This window comes from Haliotis rufescens, unplaced genomic scaffold (assembly GCF_023055435.1).
Source record: "Haliotis rufescens isolate VD_foot unplaced genomic scaffold, xgHalRufe1.0.p SCAF_15, whole genome shotgun sequence".
Taxonomy (NCBI): domain Eukaryota; kingdom Metazoa; phylum Mollusca; class Gastropoda; order Lepetellida; family Haliotidae; genus Haliotis; species Haliotis rufescens.
In genome coordinates this window covers 5,183,476-5,210,246 of record NW_025963835.1, presented here as the reverse complement: position 1 = coordinate 5,210,246, position 26,771 = coordinate 5,183,476, and the positions used below count along the sequence as shown (strand labels likewise).

The window sequence follows — 26,771 nt, the reverse complement described above, 5'->3', positions numbered from 1 at the left end:
GACGACACGTATTGGCCATCTTCTCCTATTTACTTCGTTACCATGGGATATTTCCTCAAGCGAGGAGTTGTCCCTGTAGGCTATTCCCGCTTCCTTAGCATCTGTATCAGCCTGACAATCCGGTCAGTACTTCTGCATTATATGTAACCAACATCAAAGACACATGCTAATGGAAATAACAGGATGCGAGAGCCCTTTATAGCGGATACCGTAAACAGCTGGATACAAGGGCGTACGGCAGTGCGTTGAGGAATTGTGGGAGAAGATGTTTAACAATGATTGATACCAAGAACGGCAAAGTACAAGGCCTTTGCGTTCTTAGCAAAATGAACGTTTAGAGTGCAGAAAAAATCTACTGTTAGAAATTTATGTTGTGGTAGGGAGGTGGGATAATGGTTAAAGCGTTGGGTCGTCACGCTCGTGTCCTCTGCTGATATGGCTCGAAAAGTGCTTTAACGGCATAAAACAGTACTCCTTATCTCACTCATGCGTGGTTGTTGATGGCCAGGGCATCTGGGGAATGATGAGCAGTAAGTACCACACAGCATGTGTAGGATTCAGGAAGGTCGCTATTCTGTGGCAGATTGTCTGAAATGTTGCAACAACGTACATTGGCATATGACGTCATTTCACTTCTTATGTCATGTTGATGTGATGTCACTCTCTATATACTTTTTGCTGCTCGCTTTTTATTCGCTTTTCCGAGTTATCTGTTGGCTACGGTTTACTATCCGTTTGGCCATTTTCTTATGTTAGGATTGGTAAAAAATTATTTCTGCATAACTTATGCATTGTTTCTTACATTCACATTCATGAACATGCCATGGTAAAATCTGCCATACATGTATACACGATATATTCATCACAGAGACCACCAATATTCTGAGACGTAGCATAGATCTGAACCTGATTTTAAAATCTACCGTTTACTGGTGACCAGAAGTTTTTACATGTACGTTATGTACGTATGTTGTGATTGACGTTTGAAGAACGAATAAAGAACAATTTCGTTCTCTTTATTCAAACCTCGCCCAGCCACTCACTCACTCACTCACTCACTCACTCACTCACTCACTCTTTCAGGCGAGAGGTCCTTGAGCTTCAGTTTTCTGACGGAATCGGGAACCTTGGGGGACTGAAGTACACCATCACCCTGTGCCTGATGGGGGTGTTTGTACTTGTCTACTTCGCCTTATGGAAAGGCATAAAGAGCTCAGGCAAAGTAAGATAATTGAAGATTCGTCAAAACGTTCATGCAGTATTCAATATCGTGGTATATGAGTTCCATTATATTTACAGTACAATAAATGACATTACACTCAAATAAAAGTGTCTACTAATATCGAAAAAACAGTTTTTTTTAAATAATTAGTCTTTTAAGGATTGCATCATATTTTGATAAATTAAATTAAACGTATTACATATTTATTCTTGTTTGGTGCAGCAGGTATATTTTGTCCAGTAGAATAATATGTGGATTTCGGTTTCATTTAGGGTAGGATTGCAGAGTACACCCATCATTAAATAAGTAAGGTTATTAAGTGTGTACACAACGGAACATAATATAAATTTAAATTGTTGCATAAAGCCCATATCAGCGAATAATTATATGTAGTATTTATTGAACTGGCATATGTAACGCATTAGTTTTCTGTTTGCACTAACTTGCGCTTTTAAATTTTTGTATTGTCTGAACAGTGTATGATATACATTGTAGATAGGTTTCAGTGACCAGTCGCGTCCACCTCTGTTTGTAGGCTGTGTGGATCACCGCTACCCTGCCCTATATTGTACTCTTCATCCTCCTGATAAGGGGCTGCTCACTGCCCGGCGCCATGGATGGCATCAGATACTATCTCACACCTCAGTGGGATCGTCTTAAAGACCATCAGGTAACTAAAACACGTAATACAGGGAGGACCCGTTACTCCGGGATCGTCTTAAAGACCATCAGGTAACTAAAACACGTTATACAGGGAGGCCCCGTTACTCCGGGATCGTCTTAAAGACCATCAGGTAACTAAAACACGTTATACAGGGAGGCCCCGTTACTTCGGGATCGTCTTAAAGACCATCACGTAACTAGAACACGTTATACAGGGAGGCCCCGTTACTCCGGGATCGTCTTAAAGACCATCAGGTAATTAAAACACGTTATATAGGGAGGTCCCGTTACTCCGGGATCGTCTTAAAGACCATCACGTAACTAAAACACGTAATACAGGGAGGCCCCGTTACTCCGGGATCGTCTTAAAGACCCTCAGGTAACTAAAACACGTTATACAGGGAGGTCCTGTTACTCCAGGATCGTCTTAAAGACCATCACGTAACTAGAAAACGTTATACAGGAAGGTCCTGTTACTCCAGGATCGTCTTAAAGACCATCAGGTAACTAGAACACGTTTTACAGGGAGGCCCCGTTACTCCGGTATCGTCTTAAAGACCATCAGGTAACTAAAACACGTTATACAGGGAGGCCCCGTTACTCCGGGATCGTCTTAAAGACCATCAGGTAACTAAAACACGTTATACAGGGAGGCCCCGTTACTCCGGGATCGTCTTAAAGACCATCAGGTAACTAAAACACGTTATACAGGGAGGTCCTGTTACTCCAGGATCGTCTTAAAGACCATCACGTAACTAGAACACGTTATATAGGGAGGTCCCGTTACTCCAGGATCGTCTTAAAGACCATCAGGTAACTAAAACACGTTTTACAGGGAGGCCCCGTTACTCCGGAATCGCCTTAAAGACCATCAGGTAACAAAAACACGCTTTACAGGGAGGCCCCGTTACTCCAGGATCGTCTTAAAGACCATCACGTAACTAGAACACGTTATACAGGGAGGTCCCGTTACTCCGGAATCGCCTTACAGACCATCACGTAACTAGAACACGTTTTACAGGGAGGTCCCGTTACTCCGGAATCGCCTTAAAGACCATCACGTAACTAGAACACGTTATACAGGGAGGTCCCGTTACTCCGGAATCGCCTTAAAGACCATCACGTAACTAGAACACGTTTTACAGGGAGGCCCTGTTACTCCAGGATCGTCTTAAAGACCATCACGTAACTAGAACACGTTATACAGGGAGGCCCCGTTTCTCCGGAAACGCCTTAAAGACCATCACGTAACTAGAACACGTTATACAGGGAGGTCCCGTTACTCCCGGATCGTCTACCAGATAACTAAAACACGTTATGCAGGGAGGCCCCATTATTTCGGGATCGTCTTAAAGACCATCACGTAACTAGAACACGTTATATAGGAAGGTCCCGTTACTCCGGGATCGACTACCAGATAACTAAAACACGTTATGCAGGGAGGCCCCATTATTTCGGGATCGTCTTAAAGACCATCACGTAACTAGAACACGTTATACAGGGAGGTCCCGTTACTCCGGGATCGGTTAAAAGACCATCAGGTAACTAAAACACGTTATACAGGGAGGCCCCGTTACTCCGGGATCGTCTTAAAGACCATCACGTAACTAGAACACGTTATACAGGGAGGTCCCGTTACTCCGGGATCGGTTAAAAGACCATCAGGTAACTAAAACACGTTATACAGGGAGGCCCCGTTACTCCGGGATCGTCTTAAAGACCATCACGTAACTAGAACACGTTATGCAGGGAGGCCTCGTTACTCCGGGATCGGTTTAAAGACCATCAGGTAACTAAAACACGTTATACAGGGAGGCCCCGTTACTCCGGGATCGTCTTAAAGACCATCACGTAACTAGAACACGTTATGCAGGGAGGCCTCGTTACTCCGGGATCGGTTTAAAGACCATCAGGTAACTAAAACACGTTATACAGGGAGGACCCGTTACTCCGGGATCGTCTCTAAAACACGTTATACAGGGAGGCCCCGTTACTCCGGGATCGTCTACCAGGTAACTAAAACACGTTATACAGGGAGGCCCCGTTACTCCGGGATCGGTTTAAAGACAATCAGGTAACTAAAACACGTTTTACAGGGAGGTCCCGTTTCTTCGGGATCGTCAACCAGGTAACTAAAGCACCGTTATACAGGGAGGCCCCGTTACTCCGGGATCGGTTTAAAGACTATCAGATAACTAAAACACGTTATACAGGGGCCCCGTTACTCCGGGATCGTCTACCAGGTAACTAAAGCACCGTTATACAGGGAGGCCCCGTTACTTCGGGATCGTCTACCAGGTAACTAAAGCACCGTTATACAGGGAGGCCCCGTTACTCCGGGATCGGTTTAAAGACTATCAGATAACTAAAACACGTTATACAGGGAGGCCCCGTTACTCCGGGATCAGTTTAAAGACCATCAGAGAACTAAAACACGTTATACAGGGAGGTCCTGTTACTCCGGGATCGTCTACCAGGTAACTAAAACACGTTATTCAGGGAGGATCCGTTACTCCAGGATCGTTTCAAAGACCATCACGTAACTAGAAAACGTTATACAGGGAGGCCCCGTTACTCCAGGATCGTTTGAAAGACCATCAGGTAACTAGAACACGTTATGCAGGGAGGCCTCGTTACTCCGGGATCGTCTACCAGGTAACAAAAACACGTTATACAGGGAGGCCCCGTTACTCCGGGATCGTCTTAAGGACCATCAGATAGCTAAAACATGTTATACAGGGAGATCCGTTACAAAAAATGCGGGTAGGCCCTGTTACTCCAGCGGCTCTGGCGGAAGTTGTGTTAATCAAGAACAAGCTAATGTCAGCCCTTCCGTGGGTAGCAGAGATGTTCATTCGAATTAGAATCTATCATTAGAATCTATCGAACCATTATGCGTGTTTTAAATATTTGCACATGAGCAAGGTTTGACAGAATGTCCTGGGAAATATATGTAAAAGCAGTGCACAGTGCACACATAGAAATAACTCATCAGCACTTCTCACACCTATTCGTTAAACTGATCATGTACATGTCATGATGTGAAAACATGCAACATTTTTCAACTTATTTTTTTTTTTAGTTAGATGAACATGACTGATAATTTCAAAGTTATCGCACTACTTTATAAGTTGACATTTCCACTTGGCCAAACAGCTCCATTTCATACTTCAGCCTTTTCGGATAATGCCCTTTGCATAAATATACATCGTAGACGTTCTAGAAAGTAATGGCCCGGGAATCAGGGTTTCCGGATTAAGAATGGCTGGACTGGAGGGGGTTTATTTTATTCAAACTGTGGGGGAAATCCTCTCAGCCTCGACATGACTGATTATGTGACACTGTCCCCCGATTATGTGACACTGTCCCCCGATTATGTGACACTGTCCCCCGATTATGTGACACTGTCCCCCGATTATGTGACACTGTTCCCCGATTATGTGACACTGTTCCCCGATTATGTGACACTGTTCCCCGACTATGTGACACTGTCTCCCGATTATGTGACACTGTTCCCCGATTATGTGACACTGTTCCCCGATTATGTGACACTGTTCCCCGATTATGTGACACTGTTCCCCGATTATGTGACACAGTCTCCCAATTATGTGACACTGTTCCCCGATTATGTGACACTGTTCCCCGATTATGTGACACTGTCCCCCGACTATGTGACACTGTCCCCCGATTATGTGACACTGTCCCCCGACTATGTGACACTGTCCCCCGATTATGTGACACTGTTCCCCGATTATGTGACACTGTTCCCCGATTATGTGACACTGTTCCCCGATTATGTGACACTGTTCCCCGATTATGTGACACAGTCTCCCAATTATGTGACACTGTTCCCCGATTATGTGACACTGTTCCCCGATTATGTGACACTGTCCCCCGACTATGTGACACTGTCCCCCGATTATGTGACACTGTCCCCCGACTATGTGACACTGTCCCCCGATTATGTGACACAGTCTCCCAATTATGTGACACTGTTCCCCGATTATGTGACACTGTTCCCCGATTATGTGATACTGTTCCCCGATTATGTGACACTGTCCCCCGACTATGTGACACTGTTCCCCGATTATGTGACACTGTCCCCCGACTATGTGACACTGTTCCCCGATTATGTGACACTGTCCCCCGACTATGTGACACTGTTCCCCGATTATGTGACACTGTCCCCCGACTATGTGACACTGTTCCCCGATTATGTGACACTGTTCCCCGATTATGTGACACTGTCCCCCGACTATGTGACACTGTCCCCCGATTATGTGACACTGTTCCCCGATTATGTGACACTGTTCCCCGATTATGTGACACTGTCCCCTGATTATGTGACACTGTCCCCCGATTATGTGACACTGTTCCCCGATTATGTGACACTGTTCCCCGATTATGTGACACTGTCCCCTGATTATGTGACACATTCTCCCGATTATGTGACACTGTCCCCCGATTATGCGACACTGTCCCCCGATTATGTGACACTGTCTCCCGATTATGTGACACTGTCTCCCGATTATCTGACACTGTCCCCGATTATCTGACACTGTCCCCGATCATGTGACGCTGTCCCCCGATCATGTGACGCTGTCCCCCGATTATGTGACTCTGTCCCCCGATTATGTGACACTGTCCCCCGATTATGTGACGCTGTCCCCCGATTATGTGACACTGTCCCCCGATTATGTTACACTGTCCCCCGATTATGTGACACTGTCTCCCAATTATGTGACACTGTCCCCCGATTATGTGACACTGTTCTCCGATTATGTGACACTGTCTCCCGATTATGTGACACTGACCCCTGATTATGTGACACTGTCCTCCGATTATGTGACACTGTCTCCCGATTATGTGACACTGTCTCCCGATTATGTTACACTGTCCCCCGATTATGTGACACTGTCTCCCGATTATGTGACACCGTCTTCCGATTATGTGACACTGTCCCCTGATTATGTGACACTGTCTCCCGATTATGTGACACTGTCTCCCGATTATGTGACACGGTCCCCCGATTATGTGACGCTCTCTCCCGATTATGTGACACTGTCTCCCGATTATGTGACACTGTCCCCCGATTATGTGACACTGTCTCCCGATTATGTGAACTGTCTCCCGATTATGTGACACCGTCTCCCGATTATGTGACACTGTCCCCCGATTATGTGACACTGTCTCCCGATTATGTGACACCGTCTTCCGATTATGTGACACTGTCCCCTGATTATGTGACACTGTCTCCCGATTATGTGACACTGTCTCCCGATTATGTGACACTGTCTCCCGATTATGTGACGCTGTCTCCCGATTATGTGACACCGTCTCCCGATTATGTGACACTGTCCCCCGATTATGTGACACTGTCTCCCGATTATGTGACACTGTCTCCCGATTATGTGACACTGTCTCCCGATTATGTGACACTTTCTCCAGATTATGTGACACTGTCGCCCGATTATGTGACACTGTCCCCTGATTATGTGACACTGTCTCCCGATTATGTGACACTGTCGCCCGATTACGTGACACTGTCCCCTGATTATGTGACACTGTCTCCCGATTATGTGACACTGTCTCCCGATTATGTGACACTGTCCCCTGATTATGTGACACTGTCGCCCGATTATGTGACACTGTCCCCCGATTATGTGACACTGTCGTCGACCGTGGTTGACACTGCTGACCTGTTGTTTAGGTCGAGGCTTCACTAATTTATTGTGAGTGGGTGAGAGAGTTTATGTTGTTTAACGCCGATTTGAACAGTAATTCAGTTATATCACCGCGTGTCAGCCTAATGTAGAAGGCAGGCCCAAAGTGATACAGGTCTGAGGCGTTTACTACTTTGGTGAAAACCATGGTGCTGACTAGCCTAGAAGCATTGTCAAGACAAATTTGGGATTCGAGCACACACTCTAAGGAACGCAACTCTGCACAGCGAATTGCGATGACCTAAACGACTGAAACACCCAAGCCTCTCACCAATGTATATGACATCGGAGCAATCAGAGTTTAATCTTTGCCACGTGAGAAGAAAGTTCAAACAGAAATGGAAGTGAGACCATAAAATAGCCTACAGTGACGAATAATTACAACGATGTCACTAGTTGATCGCCATCGGCCTTGTAGAACCCTTCGTGCAATACTTTTAAAAACTTACTCGTGTGGATAATGACACTCCCGACGCGTTGCATGTTTCTAAGCTGTACCATTCAGCCTTAGGTGAAAATCAGTAGTTCCAATACTCAAGTGATGTGAACTGTTCAGGCCCCCTATAGAAGGAGATGGACACAAGTCGAACACGAATAGGAGTGGGCACGCACTGTAAATACCCATAGAGAAGACTACGCCCTTAAGATAGTAAGGCAGATAATTGTCTGAGGCATTTCTAGACATTCAAAGACATCACGCATCATCACGGAATAGTAATACGGTGTGTCGACTGTAAAGAATACTGAGAGTGACATACTCGCGTTCTCAAGATATTCACCAGTCATACCAGCCACAATGCTTGTATAGTACGAGAATTAGAAAAGGACAACATTTCTGCATATTCAACTGCTTTCGAAAGGACGAAGATCGCAAATCCCCTAGAATGCCTTTGACAATATTCACTGTCCAGGATATTCCTCATACGTTTTCTCTTTTATGTGAAATATTGCAAACTTAAGCGTAAAAATAATACATGCTCACATGTCACTTATACATATATACTGCCGAGCAAAAGAACGTATACACCCATGTTTGATGGTTGCTGATTATAGAAAGATGAAACAAACCGGAAATGGTTATTGGATGGTGGTGTGTTTGATACGGGTATCATAGTTGTGTTTCGAACCATAAGTTTGCAGTGTTTCGGCGATGTTTTTCAGCCTAGTAACGTTTTGATAACGTTTGTAATTGTTTGCTCAAAGTCAATTTGCATATGTATAATTGCTTTTGCCCGGAAGTTTATATCCCTTTGCTGGATTGTCAAATATAAGTCAATTTTCAATTTTTGCCATAGTGTCGAATACAAATCAGTTTTCTATTTTTCACCGAATATTTGGTTCGCTGTCGAGAAATGAAGGTGTTTTTTTGTTTCTAGCTGTAAGCTATAGTTTAACTTGTAGACAGTCCTCAGCTTTAAAAAAGTAGAACAAATATCTTAGGACATGCAATGAAAGAACAGACAATGACATCTGAAAATAATGAATAATGAAAGATTGATGGTGATGGACAAAGCTACCTAAATCACATCCCTCAAAGCAACCAGTGGTTAAACACATGCAAGGGCAATACATGACAAGTTACAGTCAATGTGGGTATGAAATGGTTCATCCCAGATGCAACTCAAACTGCACTCTTGGAAGTAGTAAAAGGGCGTTGTTTCGTACGTTCATCTCTTATCATCTGCATGGCCCTTCAATAATGACACAGAGCATATATGGTGCTGTTGCGAAGGCTTTGTTCACTTGAGTGAGTTATCGACTTAGTGTAAACATACCTCAGTGCTGTTATACTGTGTTCCAACATATGTTTCTATTTCAGGTTTGGGTGGACGCCGCGTCGCAGATTTTCTTTTCTCTAGGACCAGGGTTTGGAGTCCTGCTTGCCTTGTCTAGCTATAACAAGTTCAATAATAACTGTTACAAGTAAGCTCTCATTATTTGCATTCTTAACTACGTAACTTAAATATATTCCTAAATCACAAACTAGAAGGTAAAGACTACGTTTCTTGTCTATAACCATATACAAAGAATAATTGAATGAAATATCTGTCGTGGAAATGCACATTACTTGAGAATAAGAAACAAGTGAAAGAGGATCGAGACTTTATAGTGCGAAAAAGCTGTAAATATATAATTTTCATAAATCTGACTTTCGTTTAACGTCATTTATAGCAACTTTCCAGCAAAGCCCGAGCGGGGTTACATCTGAAATTGGTTTCACGCTTTGTACCCGTGTTTGGACATGACAGTCAGGGGCGGTGGGATAGCCTAGTAGTTCAAGCGTTCGCTCGTCGCGCCGAAGACCCGGGTTCGATTCCCCACATGGGTACAATGTGTGAAGCCGATTTCTGGTGTCCCCGGCTGTGAGATTGCTGGATTATTGCTAAAAACAGCGTAAAACCATACTTTCTCACTCATTTAACTATCAGGCGTGAATACAGTAACTTGGGCACATTACTTACCAATTTGGTTAAAACTATAAACAAGGTGCTGACAGAAATTGAGACCAATTTGATAAATAATGACTTTATTCTTTCAATGTAACGTTTCCATACAGATGTTAATACTTTTATCAAGCATGTGATCAACAACTGGATAGGATATAATTGTATACTTCATTTGTGTCCCTTTTGCTGTATTTTTTATTGAAAATGATGTATTCTAACAAATAATTAACGTTATATTATGACTTGATTGCATATAACGTTATTGCATAGAGTTATCCCATATGTATTTCCTTGTAGAGACGCCTTGATAACGAGCGCTGTGAACTGTTTTACAAGCTTCATGGCTGGGTTCGCCGTGTTCTCTGTTTTGGGGTATATGGCCAAAACTCAGAACAGGGACATAGACAAGGTGGCACGAGCAGGTCAGATTGCTATTTCTTCTAAATGTATATCGCTTGCAATTTTACAGGGTAAACGTTCCCACAGAAATGGTAATTTGTGAGTTTTTCAAAATTCAAAAAAATTAAATCTGACATAGACTTTGGAAATATGCAAATGTGACCCAATTATGTAAATATACGGTAAGATCACCGACTGCCGAATCATAGAAAATAATATTTGTTCGTTATGAAACAGAAATTGAATTTGATACAACACCGCTTTGAACATTATTTCAGTTATGTCACTGTGTGTCAGCTTCATGTTAGGGGAAGCCCGAAACGTCTTCGACGGTTACAGGGGCACGTTCAGCCCAGTCGTCTGAGGCGCCACAAGTCGATGTGCAGAGTTCTGTCCCTTGGACACGCCAGACAATTCTGATCGTGGGTTCGCATCTCAGTTCGCCCTGATTATGTTTCTAGGTTTGTCAGCACCATACCCGTACTCGTGGGTTTCACGAAAGTGGTAAACGTCTGAGACCTGCATCACCTCGGGCTTTCCCCTCATATTGAGCATTACACCGTGATGTAACTGGAACACTGTCCAAAGAGGTATCAAACCAAACTCACTCACCCACTCACTTTCAGACATTTACCACATTGATAGAATAAACGATGAATATGCTGACAAACCAAGAAATATTATCATGAAGAACGGGGTTCGAACCCTAAGATCATAATTCACCGATACTCCTAAGAGACTCAACAATGCGATTGTGCCATCAGAGCTCCCTTATTGAAACGATAATAAATCATGTACATGTTTTAATGCATGTATGATGCATGATGCATTACACGTGCACAACTTAACGCTGGTCTAGTCAGCTATACGAATGAGACTAACGACTGTGTGGTGACACCGGACATGGGTTAGGACCCGTCTTAATGTTGACCTGGTTGCTGTTGTACATGACAACCTTAGACCTACGACTGTCGTAAGTCAGTGTTAAGGTATGGGAGTTACGATCACATCAGCACTCAGATCGCTTTGCAACACTGCACCCTGTTATATAGAAAGCGACATACGCGCGAATTTAATATCTTAAACCTACCAACATGCATTGATTACATTGTGACAATTTATACCGTGATTGTTTTTTATTTATTATATTTTATCAATTTAGTTCGGTTATTCAACAAGGCTGCATTACGACTGAGGAGTTTTTATGACATGTAAATCGCATACTCTATCTTCGTAGATAAGTCGCACTGACGACGATTTCAATTCTGACTGGTTTTGGTTATGTTCCGATTTAGCTGTTCTGCTGAAATCTATCGAAAAACATGTTTTTTTATAATTCTGAGAGTAAACTGTGTTGTAAATGTTCTGTCGTCTTCATTGGTGATTCAACTTCTCCGATGACATTGATGTTTATTAACCCTTCTTTTTTTCGCAGATGTGGGGTTAATCTTTATAGTATATCCTGAAGCCATAGCAACCATCGAGGGGTCGTCCTTCTGGGCCATCATATTTTTCTTCATGTTGATCACGCTTGGACTCGACACCACGGTACGTATAATAAAGTCGACATAACGATATGTATAATAAAGTCGACATAACGATATGTATACAGTCGACACCACGGTACGTATAATAAAGTCGACATAACGGTTTGAATACAGTCGACACTACGATATGTATAATAAAGTCGACATAACGGTTTGTATACAGTCGACACCACGATATGTATAATAAAGTCGACATAACGGTTTGTATACAGTCGACACCACGATATGTATAATAAAGTCGACATAACGGTTTGTATACAGTCGACACTACGATATGTATAATAAAGTCGACATAACGGTTTGAAAACAGTCGACATAACGATATGTATAATAAAGTCGACATAACGGTTTGTATACAGTCGACATAACGATATGTATAATAAAGTCGACATAACGGTTTGTATACAGTCGACATAACGATATGTATAATACTGTCGACATAACGGTTTGTATACAGTCGACATAACGATATGGATAATATAGTCGACATAACGGTATGCAGTATACAGTCGACATAAAGGTATGCAGTATACAGTTGACATTACGGTATGTATAATACAGCCGACATAACGCTATGCATAATAATTGAATGTACATATAACGGTATGTATAATACCGTTGACATCACGGTACGTACAATACAGCTGACACCACGGTACGTACAATACAGCTGACACCACGGTACGTATAATACAGCTGACACCGCGGTACGCACAATACAGCTGGCACCGCGGCACGTACAATACAGCTGACACCGCGGTACGTACAATACAGCTGACACCGCGGCACGTACAAAACAGCTGACCCTGCGGTACGTACAATACAGCTGACACCGCGGCACGTACAAAACAGCTGACCCTGCGGTACGTACAGTCCAGCTGACACCGCGGTACGTACAATACAGCTGACCCCGCGGTACGTAAAATACAGCTGACACCGCGGCACGTACAATACAGCTGACACCGCGGCACGAACAAAACAGCTGACCCTGCGGTACGTACAATACAGCTGACACCGCGGTACGTACAATACAGCTGACACCGCGGTACGTACAATACAGCAGACACCGCGGTACGTACAATACAGCTGACATCGCGGTACGCACAATACAGCTGACCCCGCGGTACGTACAATACAGCTGACACCGCGGTACGTACAATACAGCTGACACCGCGGTACGCACAATACAGGTGACACCACGGTACGCGCAATACAGCTGATACCATGGTACGCACAATGCAGCTGACACCATGCTACGCACAATACAGCTGATACCACGGTTCGTATAATACAGCTGCCACAAAAGAACGTTTAATAAAGCTGACACCATGGTACGCATAATGCACCTGATACCACGGTACGTATAATACAGCTGCCACAACGGTACGTATAATACAGCTGCCACAAAAGAACGTTTAATAAAGCTGACACCATGGTACGCATAATGCACCTGATACCACGGTACGTATAATACAGCTGCCACAACGGTACGTATAATACAGCTGCCACAAAAGAACGTTTAATAAAGCTGACACCATGGTACGCATAATGCACCTGATACCACGGTACGTATAATACAGCTGCCACAACGGTACGTATAATACAGCTGCCACAAAAGAACGTTTAATAAAGCTGACACCATGGTACGCATAATGCACCTGATACCACGGTACGTATAATACAGCTGCCACAACGGTACGTATAATACAGCTGCCACAAAAGAACGTTTAATAAAGCTGACACCATGGTACGCATAATGCACCTGATACCACGGTACGTATAATACAGCTGCCACAACGGTACGTATAATACAGCTGCCACAAAAGAACGTTTAATAAAGCTGACACCATGGTACGCATAATGCACCTGATACCACGGTACGTATAATACAGCTGCCACAACGGTACGTATAATACAGCTGCCACAAAAGAACGTTTAATAAAGCTGACACCATGGTACGCATAATGCACCTGATACCACGGTACGTATAATACAGCTGCCACAACGATACGTATAATACAGCTGCCACAAAAGAACGTTTAATAAAGCTGACACCATGGTACGCATAATGCACCTGATACCACGGTACGTATAATACAGCTGCCACAACGGTACGTATAATACAGCTGCCACAAAAGAACGTTTAATAAAGCTGACACCATGGTGCGCATAATGCACCTGATACCACGGTACGTATAATACAGTCGACATAATCGTACGGATAATACAGTCGAAATTAAAATACGTATAATTCAGTCGACATCGCGCTATATATATATACAGTTCACACCATTTAATATATAATACTGTCGACACCTCGGTGCGACCCCACACTACGCATAATTAAGTCACCGTGGTATGTACAATACATTCCAGACCACGGTACATACAATACATTCGACACCACGGTACATATAACTTAGTTGTACAAGTGTGTCTGTTTAGCCTAGAACACGGGTCGGAGTAGGTTAACTATGTCGTAAGAGGCGACAAAATAGATCGGGTGGTAAGGATCGGTGACTTGGTTGATTGCGTGTCATTGTACCCCGAATGGGGACGTTACGCGTAACTGGTCATCATTGCTCATTGTCTGGTTCAGACTCAAATATTCACAGACCGTCGTCCTACAATTTGATTTAGGGCGACCTTAAACAACAATCAAACAATTTGATTAAATTATGATCCAAATACAACGACAACGAACCGTTTACTCGATGAATGTCAGCACTGGTTACCGACAAACGAGATGTTGACGTTGTGTCTATGTCCGTCTTGTGTGTCATGGTGTCTCAGAACATGTGTATTTGTAGTTTGGGGGCCTGGAAGCCATCATCACGGGTATCCTGGACGAATGGCCGGCGTTGAGGAAGAGACGGGAGTTGTTCGTGGCGGGCCTCATCTTCTTCTGCTTCCTCGGAGGGCTTGTCACCACAACATACGTAAGTCTGAACCTTCCCGTCACCACTCATCAACACCGTCATCACTCATCTCCATCTTCAGCTTGTCACCACCACATACGTAAGTCTGAATCTTCCCGTGAGCACTCATCAACACCGTCATCACTCATCCCCATCTTCAGCTTGTCACTACCACATACGTAAGTCTGAACCTTCACGTCAGCACTCATCAACACCGTCATCACTCATCTCCATCTTCAGCTTGTCACCACCACATACGTAAGTCTGAATCTTCCCGTGAGCACTCATCAACACCGTCATCACTCATCTCCATCTTCAGCTTGTCACTACCACATACGTAAGTCTGAACCTTCACGTCACCACTCTCAACACCGTCATCACTCATCTCCATCTTCAGCTTGTCACTACCACATACGTAAGTCTGAACCTTCCCGTCACCACTCTCAACACCGTCATCACATCTATCTTCAGCTTGTCACTACCACATACGTAAGTCTGAACCTTCCCGTCACCACTCATCAACACCGTTATCACTCATCCCCATCTTCAGCTTGTCACTACCACATACGTAAGTCAGAACCTTCACGTCAGCACTCATCAACCCCGTCATCACTCATCAACACCGTCATCCCTCATCCCCATCTCCAGATGGTCACCACCACATACGTAAGTCTGAACCTTCCCGTCACCACTCATCAACACCGTTATCACTCATCTCCATCTTCAGCTTGTCACTACCACATACGTAAGTCAGAACCTTCCCGTCACCACTCATCAACCCCGTCATCACTCATCTCCATCTTCAGCTTGTCACCACAACATACGTAAGTCTTAACTTTCCCCGTCACCACTCATCAACACCGTCATCCCTCATCCCCATCTCCAGATGGTCACCACAACATACGTAAGACTGAACCTTCCCGTCACCACTCATCAACACCGTCATCACTCATCCCCATCTTCAGCTTGTCACCACCACATACGTAAGTCCGAACCTTCCCGTCATCACTCGTCACCATCTTCAGCTTGTCACCGCCATTACTCACTTCACTCATTCACTATTGTTGACGACCACACTCATTTGATAAGAGGAAACGGTGGCCAATTACTTATGCCCCCTTCACATACACGGATTTTTCTTACGAGTCCTTACGGATCGCACAAATTCACAGATCCCTACGATTTCGCCACTTTAATGACCGATTTAAGAGCTGTTACGAGTTATTACGAGCTATTTACGGTTTATTACGGATTATTACGAGCGTGTCCTCTTCTTTCGCGGAGATTTTCGAAGAGAAGGAGACTTCTTGTTGACTGCCTTTTTCTTTGGAGCCATGCTTGTAGATATTGTAGAGTAGTCAGCAGAAATGTTACTTCTATGACTTCTTAATAACAACTGAAAATGAAGTTTTCGGTTTTGCAGCTTTTATACCTTTTCCCAAATCGTAAACAATACGTAAGACTACGTAAAGTATACGTATCTATTCGTAAAGAACTCGCAACTACACGTAAAGTGCTCGTAATAACTCGTAATAACTCGTAACAATCCGTAAAGCCATCGTAACACGACTCAAATGAAATCGTAAACAACACGTAAGCACTCGTAATAATCCGTAAATAATCCGTAAACAAATCCTAAACTAACGTAACAAATCGTCAAAAAAAAATGTTACGAGTCATTTACGGATTCTTGCGAGCGGTTTACGGATGGTTACGTGTTGTTGCGAGCGGTTTACGATACTTACGGATTGTTACGTGTTATTTAATTTCCCTCTCCTTCCACGGATCCTTAAGCGTGTCTGCGAGTTGTTGCAAGTAGTGACGAGTTATTTACGGATACCAGCGAGTTATTTACGGATGCTTGCGATTGACTACGAGTTGGCGATCCGTAAGGACTCTTAAGAAAAATCCGTGTATGTGAAGGGGGTATTATAGACGCCCAGGTTCGCTGTGCCTAGTTGCGTCCCTTTGGACAGACAGACTCCTGAGATCATGGGTTCGAATCCCAAATTCCTACCGATTTTGAGCAGCTTCATACATGTGTACGTGACATTCACCACAATGATAAATGTGGAAGACCTGCATCCCTTCGGGCGTTCCTCCCTCACCAACTGACACCCCGTGATTTAACTTTAATACAATTAAAAGCGGCGTTAAACCAAACTCATTATTTATCTCACAATATTATTGAAACTATGGTGCAGTGGGATTTCTTTTGTTTAGCAAATATTGAAATATTTTTCACTCATTTCCAGGGAGGGATCTACGTCATCCAGTTGTTCGACACATACGGAGCTCCAATCTCGATCCTGCTTGTCGTTTTCCTCGAAGCGGCTGCCGTCTCCTGGATATACGGTCAGCTAATATACATTTTCCGAGTTCAGGACAGATTCACCAGGCCCCAAACATGAATATTTTAAAGATGCCTTAAAATATAAATAATTAAATAAACATTGCCCATTTTCGAAAAGAATTGTCACAAAAATACATTATACATCACGTTGGCCTTTCCACCCTCATGAAACTGACATAAGTCAAATATTGTTCAAATCGATGTTAACGTTAACCCCACTCACTCACAATGGGTTGTGTCACCGATTGACAGTGGGGTAGCCGGATATATGATTAAAGCGTTCGCTCGTCACGCTGCAGGCTCGGCTTTGTTTCCCAGCATGCGTATGGGTACAATGTGTAAGGCCCACGTCTGATGTCCGCCTCCGTGATTATATTGCTGGAAGCGTCAAACCTAACTCACTCTTTAACTAATACACGTTTGTGTGACAGGTACGAAGCGGTTCAGTCAAGACATTGAGGCTATGCTTGGAGCTCCACCTGGGCCCTTTTGGCGGATTACATGGACCTTTATCAGCCCTGTATTCTTACTGGTACGTGCGTGTGCGTGTGCGTGTGCGTGTGCGTGTGCATGTGCGTTTGCGTGTGCGTTTTTGGTGAATAGTGAAGAGAGTATAATTTTCGACCATCAAAAGATTTACCTTTGCTAAAACATGTTAAATCACGTACAGTGAACTTAAGTTTTAATGATTATATGTGCGTCTTGCGTGCGTGTCCAAATGCGTATTAGTATTGTCACAAAACGTATGTTTATTTTTCTTCTAGCAAAACACATGTGTTCTTCTTTCCCTTTCTAGTGCCTGTTTATCATGTCGCTGTATAACGCCCCTCAACCCTCCTACGGAACCTACACCTACCCCTATTGGTCTTTAACCGTTGGCTGGCTGATTGTATCTTCATCCATCGCTTGTATATTGATATACTTCATTATACACGCCGTCACTACAACAGGCACATTCTCAGAGGTGAGTAAAGCGCCCGTAAAATATCGGCTTCTCGCCACCGGCTGGTCTGTGGTGTTATGTAGGATCGACAGAGTTACGTCCCATGTGCCACGAACTCGGATGACCGATCAACTGACATAATTGTCATGTCAGTAACGGAATTAGCCGAATGGAGCCGAATGGACTCGAATAGTAGGACAACCTGGGGCAAGAGAAAACGATATTTTGCTCCATGTAGATTGAAGCAGTGATTCTTAACATTTTGACAAACGGGGTATGGTAATGACGTTTTTGACCGATTTTGTTAGCCTAAGAAAATGAGCAAAATGTTTATACTGCTTGTGAAAGCTATCGAAAGTCGTCATAGGAATAAGAGTTACATACTTGTTTTTTTTATCAAGTGGATGTTCTGAACTTGAAACACCATGTGTAGAGTCCAGTCCAGTCTGTTTTCCAGACTCTAGAGAATAAATTAAATAATGAATCAAACTCAAGTCTAGAATGTTTTGGCATGTCTTAATTGCCTCAGATCTGAATAATTAAGCATTCTTCTGGGATCCATTTGGATATTTTTAATTTTGTAGATATATACTAAATATTTCAGTAAAAAAAAGATTATTCTAATTCTGGGACTTAATTTCAGTCTGAAGAAGTCTATCGCCCATAAACAAGGAAAGGCTTATTTAAAGCGTTGAAACATCAAGAAGTCCTCGACTCTCTTGACTATGGAAAATCTAGATAGATAGGTAGATTATTACAATTCCATGGTTTTGTTTTCATATTGGGTCATTGGTTTTGCTTATATTTTGACACTTTATATTCGAAACATCGGTCTTTTTCACAAATTGGAACCATACGATGTCCTTGATCATGTACAGATTCCAACATGCACAAACGATTGAAAGAATAAAACCTGTGTGATCGTTCTGTGATCACCTGAAGGTTCGGTAGAGCGTAATGTCAGTGGCTTGACCACCTGAAAGTTCGGTAGAGTGCAATGTCAGTGGCTTGACCACCTGAAAGTTCGGTAGAGTGCAATGTCAGTGGCTTGACCACCTGAAAGTTCGGTAGAGTGTAATGTCAGTGGCTTGACCACCTGACGGTTCGGTAGAGTGTAATGTCAGTGGCTTGACCACCTGAAGGTTCGGTAGAGTGCAATGTCAGTGGCTTGACCACCTGAAGGTTCGGTAGAGTGCAATGTCAGTGGCTTGACCACCTGAAGGTTCGATAGAGTGCAATGTCAGTGGCTTGACCACCTGAAGGTTCGGTAGAGTGCAATGTCAGTGGCTTGACCACCTGACGGTTCGGTAGAGTGTAATGTCAGTGGCTTGACCACCTGACGGTTCGGTAGAGTGCAATGTCAGTGGCTTGACCACCTGAAGGTTCGGTAGAGCGTAATGTCAGTGGCTTGACCACCTGAAGGTTCGGTAGAGCGTAATTAATGTCAGTGGCTTAATCACCTGAAGGTTCGGTAGAGAGTTATGTCAGTTGCTTGACCACCTGACGGTTCGGTAGAGTGTAATGTCAGTGGCTTGACCACCTGAAGGTTCGGTAGAGTGCAATGTCGGTGGCTTTATCACCTGAAGGTTCGGTAGAGTGTAATGGCAGTGGCTTGACCACCTAAAGGGGAACACATTCTTTTGACTTTATTTTTTATTCACGTATAACGGCGCTTATATAACTGTTTCGTTTGTTATGTGTTCTTTAACGCCTCACTCAGCAATATTCCAGCTATATAACGGCGGTCGTTAAATAATCAAGTCTGGACCAGACAATCCAGTGATTGACATTGGATACGATGACATGCATCAACCAAGTCAGCGAGCCTGACCATCCGATCCCCTAGTCGCCTCTTACGGCAAGCATAGTCGCCTTTTACGGCAAGCATGGGTTGCTGAAGACCTACTCTACCCCGGATCTTCTCGGCTAGCTAACTTAATGACTCTATATCACCACGTGAAAATATCTTTGGCGACACATGAGACGGTGTTATCAGTCGAAACACCAAAGGAGCAAAGGAAGGAAACCACGGCAACGAAACCACAAATGGGGAACAAATCAATGTACACAATGCTATCACTACTAAAAGAACCTCCAGCTATCTGCAGGACGGTCGCCGCCTTGTTATGTGCTATGGCTGAAGGATATCATGACGTCATATAGTGTCACGTCACAATTCGCACTATCCTGAGAACACTGAAACAGTCATTTATCAAATTGTCTCACAAATATATTTCACCGAAATAATTCAAGGTAACTTCAATGATAATTTGTTACATGTATCAATGGCGATGTGTACAGGATTTGACGGATGTATGTGCGTCTGTTTCGTGATGCACAAGCACATTCGGCTCGTAAAATCATGTACACAGCTTTTGAGTTTAACGTCGCGTCCAAGGTTATTGTACTTACATAGCGACGTTTGCGTGTGTGTGTGGCTGCTTTTACTAGTCCGGGTGATGCTTATTTTATGGTGCTAGCCAACAGAGATACCATGCCGCAGTTTAACATGAATACCTCACAGAGACACACTAAACTGACTCCAAGCCGACCAGCCCTTGTTTTAGCTTGGCTAGCAAAATCAAATGTCATGTAATCACTTGCAATTTACATCTTACCCATTAAGAAAAGTATTTTCTCCTTTTCAGAGGGTCAAGCAAATGATCTGGCCAATGGAATCTCCAAAACACCTGAGTGAAGCTGGAATCCCTGTGTACCTTTGAGTAATGATGTCATAGTGCACATTGTGTGATGACGTCATAATACCACAATGTGAAGACGTCATATTTGTACGCTACCATGCATCTGATATACACCGGTTTTGTTAAAGGTTCAATTGTGTCTGAAAACACCATCAGGGGATAGAAAGACATATAATTGTTCCTTTATTATGGCAACGATGCCAAGGACTTTTCCCGACAAACCCTCATTCGAAAGGTTGTCAGGTTGTGTATAAAAAACCTACGCGCATGATAGTGTTTGTAGTCAAGTAGAAATGGAGAATGTATAAAATGTGTGTTAGAGACACTGTGTCGCTCTGTAAGTATATTGAATGATATACTGTAGTATACTGTACAAATGTGAGTAATTTTGTACAAATAACCTCTGTATTTGTAATATTTTGTACACTGTTTTATAAGCAAATTGTGTGTAGTAGCTGAAGTGTAGAGTGTTACGCAGGCACGGAGGTATTCGTACCTCTGGTGGTCCAAGCATCTTCCACTGGGGTCTTTCGTTGATCCAAGTATTTATTCCCGGGATCCAAGATGATCCAAATGTCCTGTAGCTTCACATTTATACCGCCGATCTTTATAATTCCAAACAACACCTCGGACATAAATTTTATTTCGTGATTTTGATTAATTGCCAAGCCATGGTGACTTGAGTGAGGACGAGGGATCTTGATTGATTCTGCAGATCAGCCGTGATTCTGAATAAACGCTTCATCAACACTGCTTCCAAGAAATAACCCCAATCCACTGCTTGCGTTCTCTATCTATGATCCATCGTGTTTCCGATTATTTACCCCGGATCCGCCGTATTTCCTACTAAAATATCAGTTCCACAATGTTTCCTTCTAAAATATCGGATCCATCGTGTTTCATACCAATATCCCGGAGCCCCCTTTATTCCTACTAATATTCTGGACCACCGTGTTTCCTTCTAAAATATCGGATCGACCGTGTTGCTTACCAATATCCCGGAGCCCCCGTCTTCCTACCAATATCCCGGAGCCTCCCTTATTCCTACTAATATCCTGGACCACCGTGTTTCCTTCTAAAATATCGGATCCACCGTGTTTCCTACCAATATCCCGGAGCCCCCGTTTTCCTACCAATATCCCGGAGCCTCCCTTATTCCTACTAATATCCTGGACCACCGTGTTTCCTTCTAAAATATCGGATCCACCGTGTTTCTTACCAATATCCCGGAGCCCCCGTCTTCCTACCAATATCCCGGAGCCTCCCTTATTCCTACTAATATCCTGGACCACCGTGGTTCCTTTTAAAATATCAGATCCACCGTGTTTCCTATTAAAATATCGGATCCACTGTGTTTCCTTCTACTATCCTGGACCCCCCGTGTTTCCTACTAAAATTCCGGAGCCACCGTGTTTCCTTTTAAAATCACTGATTGTTTACTTACAAATATCCCGGAACACCGTGTTTACAAACAAACATACCAGATCCACGATGTATTCAAATTAGAATCTGGATCCACCGTGTTTACTATTTATACCCAGGATCCGACGTGTTTTCTATGAATACCCCGGATCCAGTGTGTTTCCGATTCAATCTCACGATGTACCCGAGTCCAGTCAAAACAGGACATGTCAACATGGTAACAGGAATGAGCTGGAACCGTTATCTGACCAAAGTTCCTTGAGAACTGGGCTGTCATGTGAGATTTAATAACGTTGCATGTGTTTTGTTTTACAGCTCCAACTTAGATATCATTACACAAGCGATGTGTTAAATTGAAGGGTTGACGTGTTTATATTGCTAGTGTTCTTATGACAAAGATTTTGTTTTGACATGGCACTGTTTAAATGTTTGGGTGAAATCCTTTTCTTTCACATTGTATAATTCTCAAAGGAGTATGTTGCTGAACTGAATCAAAATTGACCTTGGTTAATGAAACAACACATGAACAACGTATATGGGTTTCAATATCGTAGGGTCTGCATCACCCATTCTTGAATAAAGTATTGTGTATATATTAAGTATTGAGTATTAAGTGCAAGTAACAGCACATCGGTCATGCCTGGTAGTACTATGCTGTTACTTCACGTGTACAATTCTTATTGTCAGGCCACATGGTTTTGTATATTGATGAACGGGGCTTATGGTGATAAATACTGGTCGATGGAAGAGGATAATGATCAAAAATGCATTTTTTGTTGTTATTGTTTCAAAAAGGGTCTTAGAAATACTGCCATATGAGTTGTGTCAGTAACCTTGGTCTCGTCGGCTTGGCAGTTTCACCTTTTGTATAGTAATTTATTTTCTTTCGTGGTGTTGATAAAACAAACTGGCACGATGATTGTCACTGTTTATTATTGAGGGTCACGCGGAATAGGTAAACTCCTCCTTTCAGAAAAAATAGAATTGCATGTTTTAAGTAATGACCGAAAAGTACCCTATCTCTAACAACCCCCACCCTCTCACCCCCATATATATTTGAAAGTAGGTTCCTTAAATGAAATTTCTGATTTCCTTAGATGTAGATCCTTACTAGTGATAGTTGCGTGACGAAATTATGTCCGGAATATTTATGTAAATGTGCGTATGTATATATGTTAGGAACTGTGTAAACAAGTAGTAAACAGACGTATACTAGCAATACATTGTAAATAACACGCGTATCTTGTCGGTGGAGTGGGAAGAAGGATAAACACTAGAGTAAAAAATAAATGCTACTATACATTGAACATCGTCAATGCTTCATAGATTTGTATACATTACTGTCATCAATAACCCGTGAAAAGGACAGCTTTGTCGTGTGGTTGCTATTTTTGACCAACGAATTGTTCAAGCGGGAGGGAAGCCAGCGAGTGCTCCGACCAATGAGCGCTCAGATTACATCGGCGATATGTCTCGTGCAAAACGTGTCGTAGCCTTTAGGCCAGCTACTCCACACGTCGCTTCAATACCCGGCACCAGGTTCCAGGAAGTTCATACATGAGGCATGGCTAATATAAATTCCGTGACTTTTGCAAGCCCTCATTTCATTTGCCTTCTTCAATTTGACACAGGACACAACTACGCCACAAAGCGGCTATAAGTAATCTCCGAGGATAAATTAACCTAGAGTATACAAACTCCTGACTATTGACGATGTACATTAAGCAAAGACTGTCAACACTAAATAATTCTGTTTCTTTCCATCTGTAACAAAAAACTATGATACTCGGTTTACTCCTAGCATCTATTCATAATGAAGGAAATGATGCATAAACTGTGATTACTATGTCGTTTAAGAAGCACTATAATCATGATAGTTTATGTTTTTTATATCCTTTGGCAATTCATAGACACAAGAAAAGCTGACCTTTATATTATCAATTTTGAATAAGTAAACATTTTGAAATGCAATATCGAAAAAAAATGATTTAAAGTATTAAAATCCAGACTGGTCAATACCTTGGATGGATAACTTTCAGAGACGAGATACAGACGTGATGACGTTCATTGTTGATGTTTCATAAAGTTGAAGTTTGTTCATGACGTTGATGTTTGTATATGATGTTGAGTGTGTTTGTGGTTGATGATGTCTGTTGAATTTTATACGAGTGAGAAAAACGGGGACTTTGTAAACATATATACCTTGTTGTTGATTAATATTGTGATGAAGCTTACGCATGTGATGAACTGTATTTACATACATGTAGAGTTTTGTTACGTGCCTTAGATCTTCTAGACTTTTATTCCCACTGTGTAGGACATAATGCTTCATTGAACGTTCTTGACTTATGTCCACTCAGCAGACCGTTGACGTGCAAATAGGATCAGACACACAGTTGGCTATATATTGCTGCTGAACTACATCTTATTATATTACTGAAGGAATATTAATATATGACAAAATAATTATAAATATATCTTCTATTTGTTGGACAATTGTTAAACTGAACTGTTGATTGATATAATATACTGATAATTTTGTGTTAGTTTCATAGTTTATAAATATATATATATAGGCATATATAAATCTTACATTTGTAAGAAAATTGTTCAAATGAACTGATGATATTTGCTAAATTTATTCTAATTTCGTGTCAGTAATTAATAAATTGCACAAAAATGTCTTGTGTTCTGAGCACACTTAGTTTGCAATAATCATTGTCAGAATTTGTTAATATACAAAGACCATATGACGACTGTGTCTTCTGTGTATATGTTTTGAAGCGACCCCAGTCGTCTAAGTGGGTTCGAATCCTAGATTTGTATGATCCATTATTATAACTATTAATTTGTCAGCACCATAGTCGTACTCGTGGTCTTTACAAAAGTGGGAAACGTTTAGAACCTGCATCACTTTGGGCTTTCTGTCCATGTTGAGCTGACACGCCGTGATGTAACTAGTCAAGTATTTCATATGTTGTTCTCAATGGACTATCGTTTAAGATTTATGTGTAGGGGTAGCGACAGCAAACAGCTTGTCCTTTAACGTCTCCAGCTTACCAAACAGTCATCACACACTGATTTCGTTCGGTTCTTCATAATGGTTATTGTCAAATATTTTTGACAATAGTTTGAATATACTCTTGTTTAATTCATCTATATATTGTGTTTAGAGATGATAAGAAATACAACAGAAAGGCATACGGAATATATACAACAATTGTACCGATTTGTTTAATAAAACTGCTTGTTAATGATATAAGAGACTGTCGCGTGTACATTTATAATGTACAAAATATACATTTCATCTGCCAAGAAAACAATACAGTCGCTAGCTTCGAGGAATATTGCAACTTGACGAGACTATTAAACGAATTGTGAAATCAATACTTCTTCACATACATATTAATTAGTGCAATATATGTATCGAGCTGATCAAATATTTACCATCAATACGTCTGTATTATTAATGGTTTCCTCTGTTTCGTCTTAGATTTGCTTGGTGTTGAACTATTTCACGTGTAAAATGTTTGAGTTATGTTCTGTCAGTCGCACAAGAGAATAATCTCCTTCTTCTAATGCAAGCACGGATACATATTACCCTTTTTATTGTGTAAACTGCAGATTTCTTCAGTGTGATTTATATCTAGAAGAGATAGTGTATTATGAATGTGTCTACCGCACTATAAATAATACGCACATTTAGAAAAAGAACATATTACGTGGTTCGGGAGTTACGCTTTGTGTTATTTGTTAGTTAAGCTTTCATACTCTTTTGTAAACACACTGGTTCATATATAGGGTGTACACAGCACTTTACTTGTAGTGTTGTACACTGAATGAAATAAACTGTATGTTGTGGAATGTGATAGGGAATACATGTTAGAGAGAAAGTAGATGAGTGTTAGTTTAGTTACTATGACAACAATGTAACCAAGCAACAGAAACTGTTTGTATATCCTAGAAACTGTGATACTGTTAGAATAATAAAAGTTGTTAAGAAAACAGCTGTTCGTTATCGCCTTGTTCTATTTCGTCACACATGCATAGAGAGATTGATACTATTATTTCAGTAAAAGGAATGATATGTTCAAGGTCATTTATTCATTTGACTCGTTACTTTCAATAATATTAAATGATAAAATCAAACTTGACATGTGTATACAAAATGCAACAAAACTAAACGAAATATACAAAATGAATATCGAAAGCAACGATAACGTCAAGATCAAATCAGTTGGAGTTAATTAATTAATTAATTAGTTACCTAAACTGTGTTAGAGGTTAAAACTATGTATTTGTAATAATTCCCTATATTTACACAAGTTTATAACGTCCTGCATTAAATAGAGTTCAGCAATACAAATTAACTATCAGTGTTTTATTTTCTGTTTGGCACATATTTTCATGAACATCCAGCAGGTATCGAAAC

General features: G+C 42.0%; 1 protein-coding gene across 1 annotated transcript in view; it reads left to right on the top strand.

Moving 5' to 3' along the window:
- Positions 1-26,346, top strand: part of LOC124134985 (sodium-dependent serotonin transporter-like) — a 55,083-nt gene extending 28,737 nt beyond the window's left edge. Inside the window, exons 4-13 of the mRNA XM_046500123.2 lie at positions 1,084-1,222; positions 1,758-1,892; positions 9,428-9,531; positions 10,353-10,477; positions 11,890-12,002; positions 14,812-14,940; positions 17,175-17,274; positions 17,704-17,804; positions 18,069-18,236; positions 20,864-26,346. Of these exons, the coding sequence (XP_046356079.1) occupies positions 1,084-1,222; positions 1,758-1,892; positions 9,428-9,531; positions 10,353-10,477; positions 11,890-12,002; positions 14,812-14,940; positions 17,175-17,274; positions 17,704-17,804; positions 18,069-18,236; positions 20,864-20,938 (1,189 nt within the window). The 3' untranslated portion in view covers positions 20,939-26,346. The remainder of the gene's footprint in view (positions 1-1,083; positions 1,223-1,757; positions 1,893-9,427; positions 9,532-10,352; positions 10,478-11,889; positions 12,003-14,811; positions 14,941-17,174; positions 17,275-17,703; positions 17,805-18,068; positions 18,237-20,863) is intronic.
- The last annotated feature ends 425 nt before the right edge of the window (positions 26,347-26,771 follow it).